A 21,108-nucleotide genomic window follows, 5' to 3' on the forward strand; every position below is an offset into this window, starting at 1 on the left:
ACACCGTGCGAGTGCCGTTGCCCTGGACAGGTGGGTACGCCGACTCTTGGGCGCGGGCACTGGCACAGGGTCCCTCATAGTGCAATCAAGTGTCTCTGACGGTGGTGGTGCACACCAGCCGTCAGACACACCGCCATACTATGAGGGGCCCAGTGCCAGTACCGACGCCCACGAGTGGGCCCCCTTGCTTGGGCAGGGCCCCAGCATTTGCAATCTTTACCTCTCCCTGCTCCTCCGCTGTGTAGTCTGGGCCGTCAAATCCATACTGTGCCTGACACCGTCTGAGCCTGCCTCCTGATGTATAGACATATATTTTGAATGTGTACGCTATCCATACATGTTATCCGGGGATACGGTACCCTTTCTAACCTTTGTGCAATCACGTGCAATCCATACTGGGCCTAACACCGTCTGAGCCTGCCTCCTGATGTATAGACATATATTTTGAATGTGTACGCTATCCATACATGTTATTCGGGGATACGGTACCCTTTCTAACCTTTGTGCAATCACGTGCAATCCATACTGGGCCTAACACCGTCTGAGCCTGCCTCCTGATGTATAGACATATATTTTGAATGTGTACGCTAACCATACATGTTATCCGGGGATACGGTACCCTTTCTAACCTTTGTGCAATCATGTGCAATCCATACTGGGCCTAACACCGTCTGAGCCTGCCTCCTGATGTATAGACATATATTTTGAATGTGTACGCTATCCATACATGTTATCCGGGGATACGGTACCCTTTCTAACCTTTGTGCAATCACGTGCAATCCATACTGGGCCTAACACCGTCTGAGCCTGCCTCCTGATGTATAGACATATATTTTGAATGTGTACGCTATCCATACATGTTATCCGGGGATACGGTACCCTTTCTAACCTTTGTGCAATCACGTGCAATCCATACTGGGCCTAACACCGTCTGAGCCTGCCTCCTGATGTATAGACATATATTTTGAATGTGTACGCTATCCATACATGTTATCCGGGGATACGGTACCCTTTCTAACCTTTGTGCAATTACGTGCAATCCATACTGGGCCTAACACCGTCTGAGCCTGCCTCCTGATGTATAGACATATATTTTGAATGTGTACGCTATCCATACATGTTATCCGGGGATACGGTACCCTTTCTAACCTTTGTGCAATCACGTGCAATCCATACTGGGCCTAACACCGTCTGAGCCTGCCTCCTGATGTATAGACATATATTTTGAATGTGTACGCTATCCATACATGTTATCCGGGGATACGGTACCCTTTCTAACCTTTGTGCAATCACGTGCAATCCATAATGGTCCTAGCACCGTCTGTGCCTGCCTCCTTATGTATAGACATATATTTTGAATGTGTACGCTATCCATACATGTTATCCGGGGATATGGTACCCTTTCTAACCTTTGTGCAATCACGTGTAATCCATACTGGGCCTGAGAACGGCTGGCGAGCTGTTAAGCAAGCTACAGCACCTATGGTTTGCACACGTAAGTTTTTCATTTTTTCAGGAATGACGGTTAGGCCTAATTCCGGAACTGCGTTGACCTGCACTTACTGGGAAATCATCGTTCGCGGGTAATAATTGTAATCACAGATCCCCATCACTAACGTTGTTCAGCGGGTTATCTGCACCTGTAAGCGACAAACGCTGGCCTTTTCAGTGTAGCGCACATGCAGCCACGGACATGTAAGGGCATGACACACCAGTTATGGGCCAATCTCATGTGCCAGAGCCTCACGTGTCCCTCTAGTAAGCCAGACTCGGACCGCGGGGCATGACGGAGTCTCGTTCGTTAACGGAATTAAGCTTGCAATGTGTGCATCTGTTCTGTAGCTGGCATGGTTGAGGTTGCCCGTGTTGAGTCAAATTACGCTGTAGGCTCCACTCCTGGTGGTGCCCTTCTGGACATTCCTTTAAGGTTCAGCTTTGCAACCATACTGCCCACGTAAAACAAACACTTTGCCTTCATGAACGCTGTTTGGAGGGTCATGACTCGTGGGAATAACGCCGCCCAATCAGTTAACCTGCTAGAGAGATCCTTCATTGCTCCCAAGCATGACATCACACTCCCTAGGAGGAAGGTAATGCCACTGTGGCAACCGTACTCCTGGGGGCGACACAAGTGCACTGATGCCCAGCCACTGCTCGATGAATCTGCTGGTACATTGACCCAGACCACGACATTCCCCTCGCACGCTACCCGGCCTGAATCTGACCCTGATGAAACTCAGGTTACCCTTCCCATATACAGTTCCATCTTACACGGTGACAAAGAGGAAGCTGCAGATGAAAGTGCAGGTTCGGCCCACCCGCCATCAGACACACCACCGTACTATCTGGGGCCCTGTGCCAGTGCCATCGCCAACAAGTGGGCCCCCCCTGCTTGCTCAGGATCACAGCACTTGCAAGGTTGAAATACTGTGCAGTGAGATGGAAGATGGGGACGACGAGGAGTCCAGACTAGTACAGGGATTCCCTAGCGAGGAGACTTATTTGATTGTTTTCAATGTTGGGACAGCAATTTTTGGGGAGCACTATACTCTGGAGAATGATAGATGAGGCCCACAATACACTGGAACATTCCAAAGGTGGACATCAGACACTGGAGCAGCATTTACAGGGCCCATTATACACTAGAGCATTAGAAATGGGGCCCATTATGTTTGGAGCATTATTTGGGCCCATAAGACAGTGGAGCTTCATCCATGGGGACCAACATATACTGTAGCATTATGTGGAGCGCATCATATACTGTTTCAAACATTATATGGGACCAATGATTCTGTATGGAGAAATAGATGGGCCTCGTCATGAGATGTAAAAAGTGAAGTATTTGTCATTGTACTATATCGCTATTTCTCTGCCATATCGGAGCATGATGAGTTGTGGTATGTGTTAAAGGGGCGCTCTTTCGCCCAGGGCACATGAAAACCTGCAGCCAGCCCTCCCCCCCCCACAACTTTAGCCAAATAACCCCCATTTTTCAGTGCGTAACTAGTATTATGAAGTAAATTAAGGTTGACAAGCTTAAGTAATAAGAATTGATGCTTTTGGCATTCAAATGGGCACTGTAGGTGTGTTTCCTGTCCTCCTCTCACTGCCGACTTTTATTCCCCATTGACTTACATTGGGTTTTGTGTTTCGGGACGACCCCGACTTTTCCCTATAATTGGCCGATCTTGCTCGACCCGACTTTTGGAAAATTCGGGTTTCACGAAACGAAACTCGACCCTAAAAAACCAAAAGTCGCTCAACTCTAATCATTTTAACTGATAAGTAAACGGCAATATATGTCAAATTAAATCTTTGCTGCCGCAAAGTTGTTCTAATGCAGTTTTTGCAAAAAGAACTACATTTTACACATAAGAAATCTTTTAGAGGTTGTTAAAGGAGTATTCATTCTGATTTCAGCAACTAAATATTTTTCTAATAAATATTTATCTTTAAATGAGCAAATACATGTCCTTTTATGTATAAACTCCCTCACTCCCCCATAAAATTCTGGGAGTCTGATCTTACAACATTATGAGTTGCATCTTTCTATCTGAAGAGTATACAATGGTGCTTGGTAGATTGTGAATCCATCAGAATTTTCCATGTTTCTGCAAAAACCTGACCTAAAAGTACATCAGATTTTCTCAAATGTCCTTAAGGGAAATAATGTGAATCAAATAAAACAAATGCATGAAAAATATTAGACCATTTAATTCTTGTTGAGGAACATCATCCAGTATCAAATGTTTGTGAGAGGCAAAAGTTCAAACCTTTAGTATTCACAGATAATTTTGAAGGTGAAATTTGAGTCTGGAGTCTTCAATGAGATTATAATCTGGTGTGAGTGGGTGTCCTGTTTTATTTAAAGAACAGAGATTTACCAAAGTCTGATCTTCACAACACATTTGTGGAAGGATATTATTTCATGAACGACGGAGATTTCTGAGGACTTCAGGATGGAGAAGGTTACAAAACCATCTCGTAAGAGTTTGGACTCCACAAATTAACTGTTAGATAGATTGTGTACAAATGGAGAAAATTCAAGGCAATTATTATCCTTCCAAAAAGTGGTCAACCAACAAAGATCACTACAAGAGCAAGAAGTAGAATAGTCCGCAAGATCACAATGGAACCCAAGATAACCTCTAAGAAACTAATGGCCTCTCTCACATTAGCTAAAGTTATTGATTCTACCATTAGGAGGACCCCAAACAACAATGGTGTGAATTACATGATTGCTAGGAGAAAGCTACTGTTCTCCAAAAAGAATGTTGGCGATTGTCAATAGTTTGCTAAAGATCACCTGGACAAGACAAAAGGCTAATGTTTGTGAGCAGATGCGACAAAAATAGAATATTTTGATTTAAATGAGAACCAATATGTTTGGTTAAAGAAAGCAAAGCATTATTACAGCATAAAAATCATTATACCATTTGTTAAACACAGTGGTACTAATCTGACTGCTTTTCCTTATTTTTTGCATCTGAGTCAGGACAGCTTTCCCATCAGGCTATGTGCCCACGTTGCAGAAATGCTGCGGAAATGTCTGCAGCATTTCCACAAGTCCCTGTCGCGGGTAAAACACATGCAGAATTTGAATTTTCCTGCAAAACACAAGCATTTTACAAATGTTTTTAGCATGCAGCATCAATAGTAAAAGATAGAATGTTAAAAATAATTTAAAAAAAAAAAATTTGGTTATTCTCACCTTCCGATGGCCCCAGATCTCCTCAGCGACGCTGCCAGCAAGCTCCGGTCCCAGGGATGCATTGCGAGAATCACCCCAGATGACATCACTCTCGCGAGACCGCGACGTCATCTCAGGTGATTCACGCAATGCATCCCTGGGACCGGAAGATGCTTGCAGAGTGGCTGAGGGCGGGAAGGACTTCGGGGGCCGCCGGAGGGTGAGTATATCACTATTTTTTATGTTTATTCTATTTTTTACAGGGATATGGTACCCAGGGCATGGAGGAGAGTCTCCTCTCCTCCAGACCCTGGGTACCATCCGCACATGAAGAGCTCACTTTACACATGGTGGGCATAGCCACATGCGTAAAGTGAGCGTTTCAATGCAATCCTACAGCAGCGGAATCGCCTCGATTCCACAGGAATAATGAACATGCTGCGTATTTAACCGCTATGCGACTCTGCAGCTATCCGTTTTTGAGTTAAGCCCAGAAGTGCATTTTAAAGGATTCAGAAATATTAAAAGGAGATGTCTCCTTCCTGATGGATTTACTTTTAGCATTACTTCAAGAACTGCAGAAGTGTTTTTTTAAAAAAAACACTGTATGTAAAACCATCCTTACCAGAGATTATATATGTCACATTCACAAATACTCAACATAAATAGGTGAAAAATACAAACTGAGGCAAAGCTCACATTTTCTTGCTACAATAGAATAAGCCACTGTAGTGTTTATTGGTCTAGCTTAGATATAACAAAATATGTGCGATACAAGTAAATGCCAAGTTTTCAAATCCATACATTACACTACATATTAAAATCAACTCTCCATATTTTTTAATTCTGTAGTAAACTTTACATACACAGCGTATTTTGTTTGTTCATTTTTGTTGCAATTTTTTCATTTACTTAGAGACACAAATAAAAAGATCATCAAAATGTATGGCAAATGCTTAAAAAATACGCATTTTTAAGCAAACGTTTTAAAACATCAAAAAATGGGTGAAATGGAGCCCTTAAGGGGTTTATACAAAAGTAAAATAATAAGAAACCCTTCAAGCACTCTATGTTCTTCCCTGTGCAAATATATTCCGTATTTACTATTAGGGCAGAGACACACTGGCATATTTCTCCTGCGATAATCTCATCGCACTGAACGGCCGGCACCTCTCCTGACCTGAGCTTGACAGCGTGATGGATTACTATGCAGCTGTGAAGCTCAGGTCAGGAGAGCAGACAGCCAGTGCGAGTTTTACAATCCGATTCTCGGATGAAAAATACGGCTGTGTGTCTCTGCCCTTAAGCTTATATTTTTCTTTTTTACATTTTAGGAATATGGTCTCACTTAGTCAGTAAAATAGTTTCTCTACAAATACTGAATAAAGCAGCTCACTACAACCTTCTCCAAGGAGGCAGATAAAAGCATAATGTGAAGCACCAATTGGCTGCTTGTGCACTCAGCTTTTTCCTCGAGCTCTGTATCACCTCTCTATAACTCCACACACATTAGAGTCTAAGAAACAAAAGCAGACCTGTTTACCACTAGAATAGACTTCTAGATTGGACTTCATATTCTGCATACATCTATAAGCTAATCCACAGATAACATTTCCAGATACAAATGAACAGATGTCTAGGACTGTGCAGAAGTCAAGAATAAAGACAATAAAAAATAATGATATTAACAATAGAAAACCTGTCCATCTGCAGTTATAACTTACCTTGGAAGAAGCTTTTCACACGTAAATAGCTGACACTGAGACGAAGTATGGAAAGTTTATCCAACTTTGTGATAATTTCTGGAGGAAAAGGTAGCAGGCTGGCCAGTCGATCTAATTCTGCATTCAGTCGATCTCTGTGTCTTTTAGAAGGATTTGATTTTTCACTCCCTGATGATGGTCTCCTATGACAGAAGAGCATAATAAATACATGAGTTATAATTTTTATTATCTGTCCACACTTGGGGACTTTTTTTTAAGCTTATGTGCTTATACTGGGGGCTAAAAATTATTTTTCTATTGGGCTTCATTAAAAATTTTGCAGAGATTGCCTTCTATACCCTTACGATGTACAATACAAAATAATATTGTGGTACCGTGTTAGCCAGAAAAATAGATGTAAATACTTATGTCCCCCCAAAAAATTGAGAAAAGTGTTCAAGGTGTGATACATTTGTGGGCTAACCAGAGAAATTATATTTGCAAGCAAGCTTTCAGGGCTCAGAAGGCCCCTTCATCAGGCTGGATTAAACGTAATCTAGCCTGATGAAGGGGCCTTCTGAACCCTGAAAGCTTGATTGCAAATATAATTTCTCTGGTTAGCCAACAAAGGTATCACACCTTGAATACTTTTCTCAATTTTTGGGGGGACATAAGTATTTCCTTCTATACCCTATGTGTTGTACTGTTTATTGCTGGCTGTGGAATGAGTTATCTGAGATTACGTCAGTCAGCTAGACAATCTGACCCAGAGTTTGTAACTGTCTTTTTCTGAGTTCCTCTCAGCTAATTTATGACAGCAGACCACATAAAAGTTTTTAACAAAACTTGGTTTCAAAAATTATTTTTAGCCCCAACTGCATGCATTTTAGCAAAAAGAATTTAAAAAATGCCCCTCTCGCAAATGAACAACCCCTTTACTACATTTGATATGAGTTGAAGGCTGGTTTTACATTTACGTCTGTGTGCGCAGCGTTTGATCCGCATCTGTACACATTTGATTGCGTCATGTGTACATATACTTAACATGGTGTACGCAGGGATATGCGTTTGCATGTTGCATTTTTTGAGGCGTCAAAAATCCTTCAAATATGTGCATGCAGATGCGGATGAGTGCATCAAAAAAACGCATTACTGTCTATGGGAACTAGTGTTGAGCTTTCCGATACCGCAAGTATCGGGTATCGGCCGATATTTGCCGTATCGGAATTCCGATACCGAGTACCGATACTTTTTTCGTATCGGATACCGGAATCGGAAGTCCAAAATGCAATGAGCCACTTTTGTGGCTCTGATTGGCTGCCGAAATGACGTCATCATGATGCGCTGTCGGGCCTTCGGGGGGGCTGTGCCGACTGTCCGGGGGTCTGTACTGGCCTGCCGGTGGTCTGTGCAGGCTCCGGTGGTCTGTGCCGGCCTGCCGGTGGTCTGTGCAGGCTCCGGTGGTCTGTGCCAGCCTGCCGGGGGGCTGTGCCGGCCTGCCGGGGGGTCTGTGCAGGCTCCGGTGGTCTGTGCCAGCCTGCCGGGGGGCTGTGCCGGCCTGCCGGGGGGTCTGTGCAGGCTCCGGTGGTCTGTGCCGGCCTGCCGGGGGGCTGTGCCGGCCTGCCGGGGGGTCTGTGCAGGCTCCGGTGGTCTGTGCCGGCCTGCCGGGGGGCTGTGCCGGCCTGCCGGTGGTCTGTGCAGGCTCCGGTGGTCAGTGCCGGCCTGCCGGGGGGCTGTGCCGGCCTGCCGGTGGTCTGTGCAGGCTCCGGGGGGCTGTGCCGGCCTGCCGGTGGTCTGTGCAGGCTCCGGTAGTCTGTGCAGGCATCGTCCGATGGGACTACAAGTCCCATCGGGCGATGCCTGCTACCATGACAGTGATTGACACATTAGCCAATGATGGGACAGTAGTAGTCCCATCATCCGGCTAATGTGTTGAATGTAAAAAAAAAAAAATAAAAAAAAAATTACATGCTACAGCCCCCCGGCAGGCCGGCACAGACCACCGGAGCCTGCACAGACCCCCCGGCAGGCCGGCACAGCCCCCCGGCAGGCCGGCACAGACCACCGGAGCCTGCACAGACCCCCCGGCAGGCCGGCACAGCCCCCCGGCAGGCCGGCACAGACCACCGGAGCCTGCACAGACCCCCCGGCAGGCCGGCACAGCCCCCCGAAAGGCCCGTACAGACCCCAGAGAGGCTGTACAAGGCAAAAATAGGGTTTTTCTTATTCCGATACCGGAAGTCCCATAGACTTGAATGGGACTTCCGGTATCGGAATCGGCGATACCCGATATTTTTTTTAGATCGGCCGATACCATCCGATCCGATACTTTTAAGTATCGGACGGTATCGCTCAACACTAATGGGAACGCATTGGTACACAAGGACATGCATGCGCTTGCGTTCGATACGCATGCCTCGTTCAGAATGAGCAGGTCCAGGAAATGGTTTATTCCACCTGCAAAACAAAGCAGTATAAAAAGAGGGTGTGGGCACAGGAAGTACAGTACTCTCAAGCCTCTGGAAGCGATTGTTACTGTTTTGCTGCTCTGAAGACTCTGGATTTCACTCAGGATGTGAGTACAGAAGATATGAAAATGTCTGTCTGTTTCTCTCACTGCAGTCTGTACTCACTTCTGTCTCTCTTGCAGCATTCATCATCAAAGATGTCCTCCAGTGAAGAGCATACCTCCCAGAGCGGAAAGGTCAGATCAGTACGCCAGCGCAGGAGCCGCGACAGAAGCAAGGAAAACAACGTCATTGCTAGAAGATGGGAGGTGCCGGACCCGGACTGCAACACCCATCGGACCAGACCGCCCCCCCCAGGTGAGTATAATCAAACTCATTTTTCTTATCTTTCAGGTTACATCCATTACGTCGGGGACTTATCTACAGCATTACAGAATGCTTTTGATAAGCCCCTAATGGCGGTGGCTGCATCTCATAGGGCATAAATGAGGTGACAGATTCCCTTTAATGTGTTTTTTTTTTAATTTCTAGTTTCCACATCATGAAGCCACTATTGACAGCGACCTCCTAATAAAATTGGTGCAGGAGCTAGTTCCGTTGTGGGACATCCGAGATCAGCTGCGCTCGGATGCTGTGGTCTTTCGGCGGATATGGGATGAAGTGGCCAGATCGCTGTTGGATGATTGGGACCATGCCACGCCACAAGTCAGAAATAATTTTTGTAAGTATTGCAATGTGGTCTGATGTGGCAGTAAACCTGTGGTGCATTGTTTTACAATTTCTTTTTTTCCACCTTCACAGCGAAGAGAGTCAAAGTAAGGTGGCGTTCGATGAATGATCGCTTCAATAAGGACATGAGAGAGGAGAGTCGCATTCGAAGTGGTGCTGCTCAAACTATTTCAAAATACAAGTACCACCGTAGTCTCTCCTTCCATGTTATAACATCTGAATTTTTCTTTTCCGCAGGATATGTTGGTGCTTTAAAAAGTTATTTTTTGTAGTAATGTTTTTCATTTCTTTTTCAAACAGAACCTGGAGCAGCACCGCCGAACCTGGATCGTCCTCTGTTGGAGCAGCCACTCATCGAACAGCCACCGAACAGTTCCAGTCATCCACCAACGAATCAGCAAGTGGGCAGGCTTCACAGGCTGGATAATCGGAAGCTGGTCCTTCAGATTTTCCCCTGTCCCAGTCCTCTGCCACTTTTTTTTGCTCTTCTCGCCAGCAGCAGAAGGCCTGGAACAGGCCACTCATGCCCGAGTTTGTTCACATAGGCTCGGTCTTTCAGAATAGCCTGCCATGCTGCTTACAGCCAGGCTATGCAGATTCGGTACTTCCTGCAGCCACACATGGCATTTCCGGTTGTTCCACCACTATCCAGGTTCACCACCATGCCGAGTTCTGCTGCACACCTGTCTACCTCCACCACCAGGCCGAGTCCTGCTGCACACCAGTCTACCTCCACCACCATACCATGCCGAGTCCTGCTGTGCACCAGTCTACCTCCACCACCATGCCGAGTTCTGCTGCAAACCAGCCTCAAGCCACCACTCCCACCCTCCCAAAGAAAAAAAGAAGCAAACAGAAGGTCAGTACCAGTTCAGCACAGCAAACCAAGAAGAAGACTAGGACCAGCAAACGTACCTCCAAAACTCTCAAACCACCTCCACCCTCACCTTCCAATGTGTCTCTGTTGTCTAATTTATCTCTCCCTTCCCACACTTGAACTTCTAATCTGTCTAATCTGTCTAATCTTCCACTTCTAATTCCGTCCTTGACCTCCCAGACCAATGCATTTTGTAGGCCATTCCCCTGGAACCCCTTCATCATCCACACATGTTAGCCAATCATCCCAGCTCCACACCCCCATGTCCATAATACTTCACCCTCCCACATGCCCCAAAGCTAATTTTTAATTCTCCAAATGTAATTTTTTATTGTTAAATAAAAAATTGTTTTTGTTTGCACATTCACAGTGTTCTTTATCTCTTGGCACCCATTTGGAACGCTTCATCCCCAACCATTCGGTCAGCGTATCCAATTCAACTTAGTAATACTGACCTACAAGGCCATCTACAACCCGTCTCCTCCATATATCTCTGAATTAATCTCCCGATATCTTCCCTCACGTAATCTCTGATCCTCCCAAGGCCATCTATAACCTGTCTCCTCCATATGTCTCTGAACTAGTCTCCCGATACCTTCCCTCACGTAATCTCCGGTCCTCCCAAGACCTCCTTCTCTCCTCCACACTTATTCGCTCCTCACCCAACCGCCTCCATGACTTCTCCTGAGAAGCCCCCATCCTCTGGAATTCTTTGCCCCAACACGTCCAGCTATCAATCACACTCGGATCCTTCAGACGGAACCTGAAAACCCATCTCTTCAGGCAAGCCTACAACCTGCAATGATCCCCGTTGCCCCCTCACCACTACTGGAGCTACTGCTTCACCATCACTGGAGCTGCTGCAACCCCCAACCTACTGTCTCCTTCCCCACCATCCTGAAGAATGTAAGCCCGAAAGGGCAGGGTCCTCTCTTCCCTCTATATCAGTCTATGATTGTAAGTTTGTTTACTGTGATATCTGTAATTTGTATGTAACCCTTCTCATGTACAGCACCATGGAATCAATGGTGCTATATAAATAAATATTAATAATAATAGCCACAACAAACGGCATTGGCGGTCCTTCAGTGTTGGGAAGAGGTCGTGGCTGTGGAAAATTAAAATCACTTCCATATAAACGTTGGCCCATGTCGGAGTTTTTAAAAGTCTGTGAGTCATTTCCTCATCCAAATGAGCCAATGACAACGGTGACAAATCTAAAGTCAGCATCTGCAATCGCCATCAAAACAATAGAAAAGTATTTTTTATGATTAAAAAACGCGGATTCACTTCCAGCTGGTTTCCTAATACAAATGTGTTTGCCGTCCACAGCCCCCAAACAGTTAGGAAAATTACAAATGTCCATAAATTTTGCAGCATTTTCCAGCCACAGTTCAGTTGTGGGTTGGGGGAGTAATTCGTCACACAGAACGTCACATAACGCACAGCAGGTGTCTGCAACAATCCCAGAAAGGGTGGACACTTTAATCTGGAATTGGAAATGGAGAGATGATAATGTCCAGTAGCCAGGACTCTGCGGAAGAGAAAATGGAAAGAAAATATCAGTACATGGCTTTTAGAAAAACATGTAAAACAAAACAGTACATAGTTTTTAGAAAAAAATGGAAAAAAAGGCAGCACATGTCTTTTAGAACAATCATATTAATGACAGGTTTTATTTTTTCAAAATTACGCACCTTTGGGTCACCAATGTTCCTCAGCAGGAATTGCTCGCTGTAGCTGTGTGTTGTGCCTGGTGATGGATCCTCGGACACGTTGCAGCAACTTATCGAAGTTCTGTTCCGACATCCTTGTGTTGTCGAAAAACTTCTCAAGCTTTGCACGCAGCTCAGTGTACAGCGAGTGGTAGGCTCCACGACTCTCTCGGACTTCAACGATGGGGTGTTGCCAGTAGTGATGAAGACGTCTTCGCCATCTTTCTCTTTTCCTTTCTTCTTAACAAGCAACAGCAAAGACATAAGCCAAGTTCAAATCCAAATCCAGATAACGATATACGGTAAGCTCTCCATGCAAAGATCCATCTTGCAGCAGGATAAAGCAGCAAAAGATGAGGATTTCATCTGTATAAGGGTCTATATAGAGAATTTCCATGAGACGTGCCCATTGGACGTGGCTTGTGTCAAGGAAATTCTCCTGGAAAAGCATTGTCCTATCGAATGCATGTGCATAAATAATGCAAACTCATGTCAAAACGCATGCAAACGCAGCTTTTTTTACGTCATGCCTAAGATGATGCCGAAAAATGCTGCGTTAGCATGCATTTTGACATGTGTTTGTGCATGCAGATGATACGCTGTGCACATATATGCAAATGTGAACCTAGCCTAAGTCATGGTTGGGAAGGGATTCCTGCAAAATGATGTAAATTTATGTCAAGTGCCCACATGATCGCCACTGGGAGCTCAGCTTAAGGCTGTGTTCACACACAGCGTTTTTTTAGCGGTTTTTCCAATAAAACCGCTAAAAATAAGCTTCCCATTAATTTCTATGCATTTTGCACTTTTTGTGCATATTGATGCGTTTTTTACCGCGAAAAAAACGCATTGCGGTAAAAAACGCAGCATGCTCATTAATTTTGCGGATTTTTCCGCGTTTCTGGCTAGTTCTATGCGTTTTGAAAACGCGCGGAAAAAAACACATAAAAACCGTGCGTTTTCTGCGCAAAACCGTGTGGAAAACGCGCAGAAAAAAACGCGTGGTTTCTGGGAAGGGAGTCAGGTTTTTCAGCAGAAATTTTCTGCTACGTGTGCACTTAACCTAAGTGAAAGCCGAGCCTCAGCTGCCACTGCCAGGAGCAGTGCCTGTACCACCCCACGCCATTTACTCTCTAAATGTCACAATCAATCATGATGACTAGTAGAGATGAGCGACTTTGCCTTTTTTAGGGTCGAGTCGGGTTTCATGAAATCCGACTTTCTCAAAAGTCAAGTCGAACGAAATCGGCCGACTATAGGGAATAGTCAGGAAAAGTCGTGAAACACGAAACCCAATGCAAGTCAATGGAGAGAAAAGTCGGCAGTGAGTGGAGGACTGTAAACACACCTGGCATGAATTTTAACCCTAGAGGCGGCGAAATCTCTCTCTCTTCTCTCTCTCTCTCTTCTCTCTCTCCCTCTCTCTCTCTCTTTCTCTCCCACTCCCACTCCAGCTACGCTCCCGCTACGCTACGTTCCGCTTCTCTCATTGACTGAAAAAAGTCACTTGCAAGCATTCGGCGAAACCCGACTTTGACGCTTGGGTCGCCGACCGCATGGCCGACTTCACACTGTGGTCGGGTTTCGTTTCATGAAACCCGACTTTGGAGAAAGTCGGCGACTTTTGAATCTGACCGACCTGTTTCGCTCAACTCTAATGACTAGTGATGAGCGAGTATACTCATTGCTCGGGTTTCCCCGAGCATGCTCAGGTGTCCTCCGATTATTTTTACTTGCTCAGAGATTTAGATTTCATCGGTCTCATCAGCATGATTTGCGACTGCTAGACAGTTTGAATACATGTGTGGAATGCCTGTTTGTTAGGGAATTCCCACATGTATTCAGCCTGTCTACAAGTCGCAAATCATGCAGATTAGAGGACGAAAACTAAATCTCCAAGCACGCCAAAATACTCGGAGGACACCCGAGCATGCTCGGGAAAACCCGAGCAACGAGTATACTCGCTCATCACTAATGATGACCTCTGGGACAGCGAGCTATGGCAAGCCTGTTAGACCATGCTCATAGCATGGTCTAAGAGGCTTCTGTCAGTGCAGCAGTGACAGGTGCATTGCAATACATTACACCAGCAATCAGACGAATAAAATTTAAAAGCGACTAAGTAAAAAAGTTTTTGAAAAAATGAAAAAATATAAAAAAATAAAATAAATAAGCAAAAAAATATTTTTTAAACCAATAAATAAGTATATTTTTGCAAAAAAATCATATATTTGGTAACGACATGACATAACCTATAAAACTGTCACACTTTTAACCCTGTCAGTGAAGTCCATAAATTTTTTTATAAAAACGTGGCAGAAAAACTTTGCCTTTTCATCATTCCACCACGAAATAAAACACGATCAAAAAGTTGAATGTAAATGTATGTGAATGTATCACTGAAAACATCATCTTGTCCTGGAAAAAAGCAAGCAGCCATACTGCTCTGTCAGTAGATTAATAAAAAAGTTATAGCTCTCAGAATAAAGCGATGCAAAAACAATTCTTTTTTCTATAAAATTGTTTTTATTGTGTAAATGTAGTATCGCTGTAATCATACAGACCCAAAGAATTTTTACCATATAGTGAATGACATAACAATAAAAACAATTCCTGAATTGATGGTTTTTGTTCATTCTGCCTCTCAAAAATCAGAATAGAAAATTATTAAAAATGTCATGTTCCCAAAAATAGTACCAATCAAATCATCAACTCGTCCTGCAAAAAAAGCCCTCACTTGATTCTGTCAGCCAAATTATAGAAAAATTAAAAAACTGATATACCGTATTTTTCGGATTATAGCATATACTTTTTTTCTCCAAAAATGTGGAGGAAAATGGGGGGGTGCATTTTATAGTCCAGATGTACCTGCTCTGGCTGTGATGGGGAGGTGGGGGAGCGGCAGGTCACAGAGGCAGAAGGCGGCTGCTGTGGCTAACTCCTGGGCTCGCTGCTAAAGAGAAATGAATATTCACTGCATTCCACGCCCATGGGCGTGGAGAGCAATGAATATTCATTTCTCTATAATAGGATCCTGGTACAGTCATATGTTAAAGTTTGGGCACCCCTATTAATGTTAACCTTTTTTCTTTATAACAATTTTGTTTTTTGCAACAGCTATTTCAGTTTCATATATCTAATAACTGATGGACTCAGTTATATTTCTGGATTCAAATGAGGTTTATTCTACTAACAGAAAATGTGCAATCTGCATTTAAACAAAATTTGACCGGTGCAAAAGTATGGGCACCTCAACATAAAAGTGACATTAATATTTCGTAGATCCTCCTTTTGCAAAAATAACAGCCTCTAGTCGCTTCCTGTAGCTATTAATGAGTTCCTGGATCCTGGATGAAGGTATTTGTAACCATTCCTGTTTACAAAACAATTCCAGTTCAGTTAAGTTTGGTGGTCGCCGAGCATGGACAGCCCGCTTCAAATCATCCCACAGATGTTCAATGATAGTCAGGTCTGGGGACTGGGATGGCCATTCCAGAACATTGTAATTGTTCCTCTGCATGAATGCCTGAGTAGATTTGGGGCGGTGTTTTGGATCATTGTCTTGCTGAAATATCCATCCCCTGCGTAACTTCAACTTCGTCACTGATTCTTGCACATTATTGTCAAGAATCTGCTGATACTGAGTTGAATCCATGCGACCCTCAACTTTAACAAGATTCCCGGTGCCGGCATTTGCCACACAGCCCGAAAGCATGATGGAACCTCCACCAAATTTTACTGTGGGTAGCAAGTGTTTTTCTTGGAATACTGTGTTTTTTAGCCTCCATGCATAACGCCTTTGTGTATTACCAAACAACTCAATCTTTGTTTCATCAGTCCACAGGACCTTCTTTCAAAATGTAACTGGCTTGTCCAAATGTGCTTTTGCATACCTCAGGCAACTCTGTTTGTGGCGTGCTTGCAGAAATGGCTTCTTTCGCATCACTCTCCCATACAGCTTCTCCTTGTGCAAAGTGCGCTGTATTGTTGACCGATCCACAGTAACACCATCTGCAGCAAGATGATGCTGCAGGTCTTTGGAGGTGGTCTGTGGATTGTCCTTGACTGTTCTCACCATTCTTCTTCTCTGCCTTTCTGATATTTTTCTTGGCCTGCCACTTCTGGGCTTAACAAGAACTGCACCTGTGTTCTTCCATTTCCTTTCTATGTTCCTCACAGTGGAAACTGACAGGTTAAATCTCTGAGACAACTTTTTGTATCCTTCCCCTGAAAAGCTATGTTGAATAATCTTTGTTTTCAGATCATTTGAGAGTTGTTTTGAGGAGCCCATGATGCCACTCTTCATAGGAGAATCAAATAGGAGAACTACTTGCAAGTGGCCACATTAAATACCTTTTCTCATGATTTGATACACCTGGCTATGAAGTTCAAAGCTCAATGAGGTTCCAAAACCACTTTAGTGCTTCAGGAAGTCAGTAAAAAGTAGTTAGGAGTGTTCAAATCAAGAAAATGATAAGGGTGCCCATACTTTTGCACCGGTCAAATTTTGTTTAAATGCAGATTGCACATTTTCTGTTAGTACAATAAACCTCATTTGAATCCAGAAATATAACTGAGTCCATCAGTTATTAGATATATGAAACTGAAATAGCTGTTGCAAAAACCAAAATTGCTATAAAGAAAAAAGGTTAACCTTAATAGGGGTGCCCAAACTTTAACATATGACTGTATGATTGGCCCCCACCCCCATCCTGGTATATGCATGGCCCCATCAGAAAACATTAAAAAACAAACCATTACACTTACCTTCCCGGTGCTCCCTTGCAGCATCATATTCTGATGCCGGCAGCTGCTTTATGCTTGTAAGCAGTGCATAGCAGGGAAATCATACGTTGCTTCCAAGCTGAAGGGCAGCTGATGGAATACTCACTGCTCTGCACACCAGGACTGTGTATGTGGAGAGAAGTGAGTATTCATCGTTCTTTAATAGCGAGCACAGCGTCAGCCGAAGCCTTTCTGCAGCTGCTGGCAGCCGTCATGTGTGCCGCTACTTAAGAGAAATGATCGTTCAATTTTTTATTTCCTAATTTCCTCCTCTAAAACCTAGGTGCGTCTTATCGTCCGGTGCATCTTTTAGTCCGAAAAATACAGTAAATCAGGTACTGCTGTAATCGCACCTACCCGAAGAATAAAGTCACCTAAATCAATAAAACCAATTCTTCACCTACTGTTGATTTTTTCATTTTGCTTCCCAAAGAGCAAGTAAGGCTCTTCGCACATTTATCCTGCGTTCTGTGATGAGTGCTTGCACTAGGGTTTCCGTTTAAATTTCTGAAATATGTGATTCAGACGGAACCCCCAGAGGAAGATTCCCTATAATGAGGCAGATGGAAGCACTATGGGTGCCGTCTGACCTGTGATTCGGCCGTGTCCGTATTTTTAAGAGTGCATAAAAGTGCCGTTGCCCACAGTTTTGTGCATCTCTGAAAAGAAGGACACTGCTGAACAGAGGCCAGATGGAGTCCAGAGTAACTCTGCTGCCTCATTATAGTGAATGGAACCCTTGGGGGTTTTCATCTGAATTACGTAATTTGGAGATTTAAATGGAAATCCCAATGTAAGTGTTCAGCGTAGAACACAGAATAAATGTGATTCAAAATGTTATGTAAAATGTTCCCATTAAAAGCTTGAACTCAATCCAAAAAAAAGGAAGTCCACACTCAGGTCCGTCATCTGTCAATGGAAATATAGCTGGCTTCCACATTACTGGTAGCACAAAGGCTCAGGAAAAGAAATCCAGCAAATTCTGCACTTTCAGATTCAAACGCCCCTCTCCCTTCTGAGCCTCACAATGTGCCTAAACCACATTTATCATCCACGTTTGGCATTTCTATAGAGATGAGACCCCTCTTAATTTATAGATGCATGTCATCAGAAGAACGAGCTGGGCATAATGTATGGTCACTAAAATGCAGTGAGTACTACAGTGGCAGATTTGCACTTTTCACTGTGCAATATGTACTGCTGCTTGTTTCTGAAAAACACCAATGGAGTTAAAATTATCACGAAACCTGTAGATAAATTCCTAAGTGGGTGTAATCTCCAAAACGAGGTCACTGAAGAGGACATTCTGGTCTTCTGGCAATTAGGGTTTATGTATATGGAGTTTGCAATCTATTCTACACTAATTTGTTCTCCAAGAGTCAAATAGTGCTCCTTCCCTCCCGATTCTCGCCATGTAGCTAAGCAGTACTGTACAGATACATATGGGGTATTTCCATGTTTAACAGAAATTGTGTGACAAATTTTCGTTCCTTGTTTTACCCTTTTACCCTTGTGAAAATATAACATCTTTGGCTAAAACTAAATTTTTGTGCTAAAAATGTAATTGTTTTTTCTTCACCGCCCAATGGTATAAAATTCTGTGACACATTTGTGGTGTCAATATGATGACTGCATCCTTAGATGTAGTCATTGAGAGGTGTGGTTTGTAAAATGGGGTCATGTTGTGAGTTCATTTTTCCCTTCATCATTGAGGTCTGATGAACTCCCGCCTCTGGTGAAGGAAGGTAGTGAGACTGATTACCAAACACCTGGGCAGCTAGATGATGACTGGGTGGCTGGAATTGAGGACTGGATATAAGGCTGCCGACGCCCTTCTTCCTGGCTGGTGATTTTCCTGCTGGATTCTTGGAGACCAGTCTGATTCCTGCATCTCAAAGCTAAGTTTTTCTGCTCTGCTTTGTACTCTTCAGTTTTGTTTTTGTTTTGCCTTGTTTTTGGGAGTTCTGCCATCCCCGGCCAGGGGTGAGCTGAATTCCATTTTTGTCTGTGATCTGTTGATCTTTTGCTCTGTCTTCAGAATATACCTGAGTGCTGATATAGTCTTTTGAAGCCTAGCGACTTCAGGGCCAGTTTTTCCTATCAGTCGGTTGGCTCATTTTGATAGGGATTTTGCGGATGGCAGACAGCAGCTTTCCTATCCTGTCCTATGTAGTTAGCTTGGGCCCCATCATTTGCTCAACCTATCTTTCTATCTGTGTTAGTGTTTTCATCTTGCTTCACCATCATTATATGTTGGGGGCTGCCTATTGCTTTGGTGTCTGCTCTGGGGCAGTTTAGTTTTTCCCCTTTCTGTCTTTAGGCTATGTAGCCTGGCTGTGATTGAGGGGTCTAGGGCACCGTAGGAACCCCCCACGGCTACTGCTAGTTGTTGTGGATAGGTTCAGGGGTCTGCAATTCGATAGCTGCCAACCTCTCTGGTTTTTCTGGACTTAGCTGGTATTTTGTTTTTTCCTCCTTCGGTGACTCATCATAACAGGGTCACTTATGGGGGGCGCTCTGCTGTTCTGAATCCTAAGGGGATCTTCCAGTGGGTCATGGCATCCACAAACCATAACAAAATCTGCGCTATAATATGGCATTCCTTCCCTTCTGAGCTTTCCACTGTGATTGAAAAGTATTTCCAGATTAAATGTATTGGCACACTCAGGAGAAATTACACAATAAATTGTGAGGTCAATTTTTTCTTATTAGCTCTTATAAAAATTAAAAAACTTTGGACTAAAATAAAATTTTTGTGGTCAATATGTAATTACTCTTTCCACCCAATAGTATAAAATTCTGTGAAGCACATGTAGTATCAACATGCTCACTGCACCCCTGGGTGAATTCACTTGGGGGTGTAGTTTGTAAAATTGGGTCACTTATGGAGGGATTCTGCTGTGTTCCGGCACCTCATGGACTCTACTAATGTGACATGGCACCTTCAAACCATTCCAGCAAAATTTAAACTTCAGTATGGTGCTTTTACCCTTCAGAGCTTTGCACTCTGCCTCAAAAGACATTTTAACTACATATGGGTACTTAAGAGAAATTACATAAATTGTGCCATTTATTTTCTTCTATTGTCTCTTTTGAATTTAAAAATTTGGGGCCAAAGCAACATTTTATTGGAAAAAATGGTAATTTTTAGGGATGAGTGAACGTGCTCTATGATACTTGAATATCGCTCGAGTATCTGGGTGGTTTGACTCAGTGAGCATTAGCTGGTACTTGATATTGAAACTCAAATCCCCGCATGATTGGCACCTGTTACAAAGCCAATAAGCATACTGTATGGGGACTGCCTGCACGTCCTTTTAACCCCTTTCCGCCATGTGATGTACTATTCCGTCCATGTGACCTGGGACCTAATTCCCAGGGATGGGATAGTACGTCACAGCGATCAACGGCGCCCACGTGGTGAGCGCCACTGATCGCGGCCGGGTGTCAGCTGATTATCACAGCTGACACCCGGCACAATGTGTCAGGGGCGGTCATGGACCGCCCTGACATGTTAACCCCTTGCACACCACGATCAAACACGATCGCGGTGTACTGGGGGTTAAAGGGAAGCCTCGGCAGGGAGGGGGCTTCCTCCGTACTTTCCTGAGCCCCCCCAATGTGCAGCGCTGCTGCGGGGTGCTCCATCCCTGCAGGTCCCCAAATCCAAGATGGCGACGGGGACCTTCGGGGGCCTGCAGGGAGCTGGCTTCCTCAGTGCCTGCAAAGCGCAGGCACGAGGAAGCCAAGTGCAGTGCCTGTGACAGATCGCTGATCTGTCACAGTGATCTGTGATGTGACAGATCAGCGATCTGTGACATGACAGTTATGTCCCCCCTGGGACACTGTAATAAAGTTAAAAAAAGTGTAAAAATAATTTTTAAAAAATTGCTAAGTAAATAAAAAAAAAATATTCCCAAATAAATTCATTTTTTGGAGATAAAAAAAACAATAAAAGTACATATATTTGGTATCACCGCGTCCGTAACGACCCGCCCTATAAAACTGTCCCATTAGTTAACCCCTTTAGTGAACCCCTTAAAAAATAAAAATAAAAAACAAAGCAAAAAATAATGATTTATTATCATACCGCCGAACAAAAAGTGCAATAACGCGCGATCAAAAAGACGCATATAAATAT

The 21,108-nt window shown here is 44.0% G+C and overlaps 1 protein-coding gene across 2 annotated transcripts in view; it reads right to left on the reverse strand.

Moving 5' to 3' along the window:
- Positions 1-21,108, reverse strand: part of AHRR (aryl hydrocarbon receptor repressor) — a 480,666-nt gene that overhangs the window by 410,064 nt on the left and 49,494 nt on the right. For both annotated transcript variants that reach the window (XM_073587798.1, XM_073587799.1), the window contains one exon: positions 6,415-6,596. In XM_073587798.1, the coding sequence (XP_073443899.1) occupies positions 6,415-6,596 (182 nt within the window). The remainder of the gene's footprint in view (positions 1-6,414; positions 6,597-21,108) is intronic.

The sequence above is a fragment of the Dendrobates tinctorius genome, unplaced genomic scaffold (assembly GCF_039654945.1).
Source record: "Dendrobates tinctorius isolate UK_male_01 unplaced genomic scaffold, ASM3965494v1 ptg000102l, whole genome shotgun sequence".
Taxonomy (NCBI): Eukaryota; Metazoa; Chordata; class Amphibia; order Anura; family Dendrobatidae; genus Dendrobates; species Dendrobates tinctorius.